We start from the raw sequence: 9,297 nt of genomic DNA, 5'->3' as shown, positions 1-9,297 counted from the left end.
ACTTGGTCCTTACATTACGGAACACGTGACAAGCCACAGCAATGAGCATCACCCCCCCTGTCCCCCCCACCCCACACACACTTCCGCTCATATACGTCACTTCCGCCCACGCCCCTCACTTTCACTTCCTGCCCACGCCCGTCACTTTCTGCCCACGCCTCACTTCCGCCCATTTACGTCACTTCCGCCCACGCCCGTCACTTTCACTTCCTGCCCACACCTCACTTCCTGCCCACGCCTCACTTCCGCCCACACCTCACTTCCTGCCCACGCCTCACTTCCTGCCCACGCCTCACTTCCTGCCCACGCCCGTCACTTCCGCCCACGCCCCTTGGCTCTGCTGTTCGGTGGCTGAGCACGTGGGTGGGGTGCGGGTGGTGGTGGGGAGTTTCCCACAAGTCGACGAGAAGCGAGCGAGTGGCGAGCGGCACATCCGAAGGGCGACTCCACTCACAGTCGCCCGGGGCTCCGCACCGCCTCCACGCCCCCCGAGGTAAGAGACGGGACGCGGCGAGGATGGAGCGGTGGGGACGCCCGCGCCGTTCCTGGCCGTGCCCCCCGGTGGTCGACTCGGCCTCGAGTGAGCTCCTCGTCGGGTGCGGCCCTGGCGCTTGGTCCGCCCTCCCACCTCGTGCAACCTTTCCCCGGCCTTCGCGGCCCTGCTCGCCGGCAGCGCTTTGCCCCCGGCGGTCTTGCCGGAGGCTACCCGTGGGATCTTTGTCTTTGGGTACATCGAGCGTGACCTGAGACAGTGGGGGCCGAAGTTTGACTCCCTGCCGCGGTGAACGCGACGAGCGGAGAGAGCCTCGTGGCGTGTACACAAATCGATTAAAAAGCACCATATTCTTAGTTTTTTCGGTAAAGTCACGTTGAAGAGAAACAACAAAATAAAATAACAAAATATATATATTTTCTCTTCAACGTGACTTTACCGAAAAAACTAAGAATATGAATTACTGCAGTCACGAAAGCTTTAAATCAAAATTTAAAAAGCACCAGTCGGAATTTCGATTTAAAGCTTTCGTGACTGCAAGGATTCATCTTCTTTGGTTCTTTCGGTAAAGTCACCAACACGTAGAATGAGAATAAAAATAATAAATTGATTAAATAAAATAACACAATAAAATTCTCACGACGTTTCGGCCACAACACAAGCCGTTTCAATGCTAAATCCTATGCTAATTCCTTTGTCAAGGCGCTCTGTTTCTTCTCACACAGCTTAAAGGTCGCGGTCTGAGCTTGGCTTTGTTCACTCCAGCGCTGTCCTCCAGACAGTCTCGTCCCTTCACCTGATGAAGGCCACTTGTGTTGTGGCCAAAACGTCGTGAGAATTTTATTGTGTTATTTTATTTTATCAATTTATTATTTTATTCTCATTCTACGTGGTGACTTTACACAATACCTCCAGTCAAAATGTAAACAAAAAACATACTATGATAATATATAATGCATTGACCTTGAAACTGGTTGGTCCACACCAAGGGACGGCTTTCTTTCTAAGGGACAATGCCACATATATTATCATAGTATGTTTTTTGTTTGCATTTTGGCTGCAGGTATTGTGGTTAATGCAGTAGACATGATTCCTTGTTAAAAGGTTTCAGTTTTGTTGCCAGAAAAAAAGGGGAAAAACCCTATTATTATTACAAATCGTGCGATTGATAAAGAGTTGGAGCCGTGATTGGAATACGTGATTGTAGCGTTTCGCCAAGGCGAAATGCCAAAGTCGCTCGCGACACTGCCCCAGGCTTGGGGCTTGAGTCCCCTGCTGATGTCTCTCTGTGCGGCAGGATGTGGCGATCCACTCGGCATACAACCTCGCACTCCCCACCAAACATTCCCCGTATCCCTCCCCCCACCTCGATGTCCCAAGATCCCCGTCCTCTCATCCACCCCCCCCACCACCACCACCACGATCCGATTGTGTCGAGAAGATTCCAGAAGAATGGATTATTTAATAAAGAATTAAAGCTTTCGTGACTGCATAAATTAGTTGCTGTTTTTTTCGGTAAAGTCACGTATGTAGGAATACCATAACGTTATATTAAAATAAATCAATCACGACGTAAAGGTAACTTCCCTGTAGAAGTGTGTTAATAAAGAATTAAAGCTTCTGTGACTGCATAAATTACTCATTGGTTTTTTCGGTAAAGTCACGTATGTAGGAATACCATAACGTTATATTAAAACAAATAAATCACGACGTTTCCTCCTGCCCCGTCCTTTCTCTCTGGCCCCTCCCCCCACCTTCACTTCTTATTTAAGGCTTCCGTTTCATCCGACCTCACTTCTCTGTCCGTCCTTGCCTCTTGGTGTCTCTCTATTTCTGACTTGTACCTCGTATTTGTTCACTCTGTCTATGCTGGTATGTTCAATCCAGAGGTTGAACACGAAATTTAACACTCTTCTGAAATTCGTGGTCCGCCAGGTAAGTGTCTGTGTTGTTGACCTGACTGGTTGTGTATCACGTAATTTTCCTTAGGTTTGTTGAATTCTCGTCTCTCCTTGTTGTATTTGCCTCCGTGATTCGTTTCTTACGCCTGATGAGGATCGCTTGTGTTGCGGTCGAAACGTGATTGATTTGTTTTAATATAATGTTATGGTATTCCTACACACGTGACTTTACCGAAAAAACACAATGAGTAATGTATAATTTGTCTCATTGTTTTATCCCCGTTGTCTGTGAACTCGCGTTTGAACTCTGCGGTTTTCCCTTCGTCTCGTTGCGCCCCCGCGCGGTCCGTCTCTTTGCCGAACAACAATTGTGGTGATCGCATCGGTGCCCATCGAATGGTCGGCGATGATACCGCCCCCCCCGCCTTGCTGATCTCGATGCGGCGGTCATCGTTGTCGTCAGCCACGCGGTCATCGTTGTCGTCAGCCACGCTCGATCCTTGGCGGAGATGAAGACCCTCCCGCCAACCCACGGCCGTCTCTCACCGGTCGCTGGTGACGACGCACCAGCGATGTAACGCGACGCACGGCATCTCCCGCCCGCCTGTGCTTAAACACAAAACGTGCGCGCTCCTCCCGCACCCCCCCCCCCCTCGCAGATCGCATCGGGGCTACGCTAGCGATGACAATGATGACGACGATGACGACGACGATGTTGCTGCTGCTGCTGGTGGTGATGACGGGGGCGGCGGCGTCGGCAGACGTCTCGCCGATGCCTTCACCGTCCCAGCCGCCGTGCGGGCTGTGTCCCCCGGGCCACCACGTCTCGCTGCCGTGTTCCACCAAGGCCAGCGAGCAGCAGCAGCAACAGCTCCTCCTGGAGGACGCGTCCGACGTGGAGGCGCGTTGCACGCCGTGCCCGCCGCGCCACTACACGCAGTTCTGGAACTCCCTGGACCGGTGTCTCTACTGCGGCCCGCCGTGCAAGGAGGGCCAGCGGCTCGCAAAGGAGTGCAGCCCCACGCACGACCGCGTGTGCGAGTGCGAGCCGGGCACCTTCCTGATGCTGCCGCAGGAGTTCTGCGAGCGGCACAGCGGCTGTGCCGCCGGGCACGGCGTCGTCACCAAAGGCACGCGCGGGGTGGGGGGCGGGGCGGGGTGGGCAGGGAGGGGCTGGGCTACACCACGTGTGTCGTTGCCATTCGTCCGGCGATCGATTCGCCCGTGACCAAAGACGCCGCTCAATCGTTGCGTCCGATTTAATTAGTTGAATCGATAAGGGTTCGTTCCGCGTGGCCTCCCCCGTCAACAGATCCCTGCGGCGAAAAACGCATGAACGCCCAAACTCCCCGTTCATGCATTCTTCATTCATTGGCTAGAGGTTAAATCGTTCGCGCATTATTCCTGTTTGGCGCTGGAGATTGTTCCAATCTCCAGCGCCCATCGGGACAGAGCTCCTTCGCGCGCAGCGCGAGATTTCTACCCCACTCAGAAATCAATTGGTTCCTACTTTCACTCCTTTGATGATCATTCATTTGTAAACGTATTTACTGTGCCCCGCCGGCCAGTGCTCGTCAAGTCGGGGGGAATCTTATCTCCACTCTCCTATCTCCCAGTTATCTCCCAGCACCAATTTATGCCTATTCTTCTTCTTTCGTTCTTTCGGTAAAGTCACGTAGAAAGAGAATAAAATGATAAAATAACACAATAAAATTCTCACAACGTTTCGGCCACAACGCAAGTGGCCTTCAGGTGAAAGGAACAAACCTGTCGGGACGACAGAGCTACAATGAAGAAGGCCACTTGTGTAGTGGCCGAAGCGTCGTGAGAATTTTATTGTGTTATTTTATTATTTTATTCTCATTCTACGTGGTGACTTTACCGAAAGAACCAAAGAAGATGAATCCTTGCAGTCACGAAAGCTTTAAATCGAAATCTATGCCTATTCTCTTCTCATCTTTCTCTCTCTCTACGCATCTCTACATTTTGTCCCGCGTCTCTGCCCGCCCGTGCGCCCCCCCCCCCCGTCTCGCGTCTCCGTTGTTCCGCAGGATCCCCGCGCGAAGACACGCGCTGCGCCCCATGCCCTCGGGGATTCTTCTCCCCCGAGGCGTCGGCGGACGCCCCGTGCCGCCCACACACAAACTGCTCCGGCCCGGGCTCCATGGAGCTGCTGCCCGGGGCCTCCACGCACGACGCGCTCTGCTGGTCGGGCGCCCGCGTGGAGTCGCAAGCGTGGGGACGCGGGGCCGGCAGGTGACGCGTCGTTTTAGCGGCAACCGTAGATCGACGGCGTCAAATGTTGATTTAAAGCTTTCGTGACGGCAGTGGATTCATATTCTTGATTCTTTCGGTAAAGTCACCACGTAGAAGGGAAACAATAAAATAATAAAATATATATTAAACAATAAAATTCTCACGACGTTTCGACCGTAACGCAAGCGGTCATCATCAGGTGTGAAAAAACCAACGGTCGTGAGAATTGTATTGTTTTATATATATTTTATTACTTTATTGTTTCCCTTCAACGTGGTGACTTTACCGAAAGAACCAACAATATCAACGGCATCGTCGGAGGACCGCGCTACTGGCCTCGGAGGGCAGCCGGTGCGGATGCCGCACGTGCCCACTGGGGAGAGTGCTCCGGGCTGGACACGCGTTCGCAATCTGGTCCACGGTCACGTATTTATCCGTTTAAAAAGACTACTACAACCGCAGTACATTTTGGATGTGTGTGTGCGTGTACGTCTTTGAGAAATTGTAACGTAATTGTGAAGAGGTCGCCGGTGCATTCTCCACGTTGCAGGAATAGAAAACGATAGGAATGTTCGCCACTTGAACGAGACGCTAAATTCCACGCGATGGCGCGTGACCGACCGGTAGCACAGCGAGAGGTACGCTGACGCGGTCTCGCTGGCTACAGAAGCATTTTCTGAGTCCATACTCTTTGGTTCTATTCGGTAAAGTCACGTAGGTAAAAATAAAACAACAAAAATCACGACGTTTCGGCCACAACACAAGCGGCCTTCATCAGGTGAAGGGACCGGGCTGTCTCGAGGACAGCGCTGGAGTGAAACACAGCCACGCTCAGACCGCGGACCTTTAAGCTGAGTATGGATCCTTGCAGTCACGAAAGCTTTAAATCTAGAATGTTCTGAGTCGCCAACCCGGAACGGATCTCGGTTGCCTGACTGCAAGCTGGCACGACGCCCGCGCCTCCCAATTAGCGAACGAGCTGGCTACGTGCAGTGCGAAATAAGTACGGTGAAAAGTCCACCTTGCGAAAGGTGATCCCGGAACAACGCGCTTTACATCTCCTTCCCTTCCTTCCGCTGCAGAGCCTCCGTCGCCGCCGCCGCCTCGTCCGCCGCCCCGGCCAGAGGGCCCGTGCGACGCCGCGACCCTGCGGTTCGCGGGCGGCGTCCGCCGCCTGCCTCTGTCGTGCCTGGCCCACCGCGGCGCAGGGAAGGCCGCCCACGTCCGGGAGCTGCTGCTCGGCGCCATGGGCGACGCGGGGCGGCGGCGCGGGCGCGGGCGCGGGAAGCAGGGGGGGAGGAGGCTGGAGAAGCACGTGAAGCTGCTGCTGCTGCTCCGGGTTTGCGCGAGGAGACCGCCCCGCCGGGAGGAGGGTCGGTGAGGATGCACGGTTCGCCGTTGCGGAGAAAGACGTGGTCGAACAAGACGGGGGTGGGGGGGGGAAGGGCCTTTTAAATGGTCGTGTTGTAGTAGTCACGAACCGAGCGTGAGGGCTCAGAAACATTGATATAGCAACCATTTAAATCAATGTTTCAGCTGCCCAGCCGTGATTATATTGGGTTAAGTTCGGCGAGTTGACCGCGCAAAATTGCCATCTTAAAAGGTGATTTGTTCGAATAATTCTGGGTTTCAGAATTTAAAATGTTGGTTTGATCGCCATGCGCATAGGGAAGCCGTGGCTCCTGGTGGTAGTTCCGCGTGACATGCTGCTGTGGGCCGTTGGGCAAACTGCAGAAACATTTTTGGGAAAGAGATGACAGTTTTATATAAGCTGTAGCCGGAGTCTTTCAAGCCCGTCGATTGAAGCCCTCTAAATTATCCAATATAGAACACTCATCGCATTAATGAAATCGACTGTAGAGGGTTAAATAATTACACGATGAGTGGTGATGATGAGGTATGATTAATTAAATTACATTCCATAGCTTGTAACAGAGGACACACATTAAGGTTATCGCATGCCACAAACTGCTTTGGGGGCAACATAACAGTGACTAACTTTAATAAGCCCACATTATTAACAAACGCTTCCTCACGACTGAAACCTTTAATCGCTGAACATTTCAGACAATTTGCCCTGTTATAAGGTGCAGAAGAGTACGGCGTAGTTACGAACAGCGACCACCGTGACAGCTAAAATGTTACAAAAATCTCCGATTTGAAGAAGGTTCATCGATAAACACATTCTCCTGCGGAGGGAGCTGGTAGGAACGTTGGGTTGCTCGGTCAATGGCCAGGGTCAACGGCAGTGTGGTGTATTCCACAAATAGGTCCGACTGTGAGGGCGGGCACAAGCCGGCGTGAGTAGGTTAAACGTTGAGTTTTATAAGGGCACCACGGGGTGACCAGTCCCTCCCCACCCAGCCCCACCCCTCCCACCCCCCACCCAGCCCCTCCCCACCCTCCCCTCCTCACCCTCCCCACCCAGCCCCTCCCCTCCCATTTTTGGATGCACGACGGACGGACACAACAATAATCCCCTGTGGGCTGGTGGTGTAATAACCAGGAGGTTCCTGCCAGTACAAGCATGTGTTTTTCACGTGAAGAGAGAATGGAAATATATTTCAGCAGTATTCACAATCTCTCCTACAAGCAGGGCTCTCAACGTTTCCCTAGAATGCGTGCTGGCTTGGAGTTAGGAATTATTAGCAGAAGGCACTGCACCCAGAGAGTGTGAGATACACCCATCGTAAGAGTCCATGTTGTTGTGTAGGCCAATTAGTTTAAAGGGCAATGCATTACCGAAGGATATTTGTTTGAACAGTTTACCGCAAGTATGTGTGGTTAATGCAGACTGGATGCCTTGTAACAGGGGTCCGTTTCGTGTTTGAACATCTTAACACCTGCCGCCTTATTGCCAGTAAGGGTAAATCCTCCTTTTTGTATTATTCCATCGCTATGTTTATTGCTCCAAGTATCCTTACAATCAATCCAATGAGAGCTTTATACAAGAACAATAAGGATACACGAGGATATGATTTGTCAAAGTTCCCAGAAGAGTGTTGATGTGAACAAAAATAACAAAAAAAGATTTCGTTGGTGAGATTTCTAGAGAAACATTTCTGGAGCAGAGCGTAATGTACCTCTAAGTACTGGGGGACTGGTTAACGCAGTTCCTCCACATGTTTGTTGACAGCACAGTATTTTTATAGTTGCGTGTGCACGCGCGTCACATGACGTGTGCACGCATGACTTTTTTGGAATGTTCAATGTGTTTTTGTAATTGTCACGGATGGTTACGTGTCGACTGTTGAAACCTATGAATAAAAGTTGCACGAAATGTCCGCGCGTTCAAAATTCCTCGCCAATTCGGAGCGGATCCGAAATCCGCAAATACGTCGTCAGCTACGATCTGTCGTTTGCCGGCTGAATGCCTCCCTTCAATCGTGGCTGCGGTGGCAAAAAAGCCACCGAGCTTTTTCTGCCCGTGAGCTGTGATCTTACCGCCCCGTCTGCGTTCATCGGTTATCGCCCCCTTATCGCCGTGCCGCCCTGAACAAACTCAACAGAAGGCCTCCACGGTAATATTATATTGTCCTGAGAGGAGTTACGGTCGTCCTGAAGCCAACTCTACCAGAGCGAGAGAGAGAGAGGAGGCAGTGTGCGTAGAGTTGTGGTGGGCCCCCGAAAGTTCACCGCGACAAGTCAGGGGCCCCGATGCTGATGGGAAGATCGCCAGTTGGGGTAGACACGTGGCTGCGCCTCACCACGTGACCTCTTGACCCGCACGACTGAATCCGCATTCCTAAGGCTACGCGAGCACCCCGCACCCTTCCCGTGCGCTTACAAGAACAGAACCCACATCCCCCAGTAGCCCCCCCCCCCAGCCTTAACAGCATGTTAGGGCAAATACTAATAGGAATCCACTGGAGACAGAGCCGGATTAAGATTGTGTAAGCCCCCTGGGCTACAGGTACCGTGAGGCCCCCTGGTAAAAACTGTTGAAAAGGAAAACAAAGTTAAAGAAAAATAAAATGTTTTTTTTTTACAAGGCTAACAACGAATAAAATTCGGCATGCGCAACTGAAATCACTTTTCACTTCGTCTCTGGAGGCGCTTCAGCTGGACGAGGCCCCTGGGCTGCAGCCCCTGAAGCCCCCTGCCCCCACGCCCGAATCTGGCCCCGATGTTGGATGTTGGTGGATGAGTGAGCGAGTGAGGACGAGTGAGTGAGAGAGAGAGAGAGGGGAGTGTGAGTGAGGACGAGTGAGTGATGTAAGCGCTATCGGTTCATCCGGCGGTTGTTTATTTTAGCGTTTCGGCGGCAAACGTGCGACCGGGGCGACAAGCTCGTACGTGCGGAACGTTGCAAATTACGCGGCTGTGGAAACTTTAGCTGACGTGGAAATAAGTCGATAATCATTAACATTATGAGACCTCCTTTGCCAAAAACAAGATATAGGAATAGGTTTTACCCTTTTAACTGGCACAAAAACTGACACCTTTATTCAAGGCATCATGTTTGCAATGACCACAACACAAGCAGTCAAAATGCAAACAAAAAAGACAACTCTGATAATAATATGCACTGTCCTTGAATTTGATTGGTCCACACCCGAGACAGCTTTTCTTAGAGCCTAGTCTCCATTGGTGTTGGACCAGAAGACGCCAAAAGGCGTACAACTCAAAAACAGCGCACTATCAGAG

The 9,297-nt window shown here is 51.8% G+C and overlaps 1 protein-coding gene across 1 annotated transcript; it reads left to right on the top strand.

The window, feature by feature from the left end:
* The first annotated feature begins 229 nt into the window (after positions 1-229).
* On the top strand, positions 230-7,934 carry LOC142917333 (uncharacterized). The gene is made up of 4 exons (XM_076061969.1): positions 230-493; positions 3,054-3,524; positions 4,446-4,650; positions 5,733-7,934. Exons 2-4 carry the CDS (start codon positions 3,077-3,079, stop codon positions 6,103-6,105), a joined length of 1,026 nt encoding a protein of 341 aa, XP_075918084.1. The 5' UTR covers positions 230-493; positions 3,054-3,076; the 3' UTR covers positions 6,106-7,934.
* The last annotated feature ends 1,363 nt before the right edge of the window (positions 7,935-9,297 follow it).

The sequence above is a fragment of the Petromyzon marinus genome, unplaced genomic scaffold (assembly GCF_048934315.1).
Source record: "Petromyzon marinus isolate PM22_M1 ecotype Great Lakes invasive population unplaced genomic scaffold, UKy_Petmar_22M1.pri1.0 PM_G_Scaffold_46, whole genome shotgun sequence".
NCBI lineage: Eukaryota > Metazoa > Chordata > Hyperoartia > Petromyzontiformes > Petromyzontidae > Petromyzon > Petromyzon marinus.
Note: the sequence above shows the minus strand (reverse complement) of the source record. Positions and strands in the feature narration are given on the sequence as shown.

Excerpts from the sequence above, each read along its gene's own strand:
- LOC142917333 (XM_076061969.1), top strand. The coding sequence starts at position 3,077 with ATGACAATGATGACGACGATGACGACGACGATGTTGCTGCTGCTGCTG. Across the intron at positions 3,525-4,445 it reads GCACGGCGTCGTCACCAAAG|GATCCCCGCGCGAAGACACG; the intron begins GCACGCGCGGGG and ends GTTGTTCCGCAG. Across the intron at positions 4,651-5,732 it reads TGGGGACGCGGGGCCGGCAG|AGCCTCCGTCGCCGCCGCCG; the intron begins GTGACGCGTCGT and ends CTTCCGCTGCAG.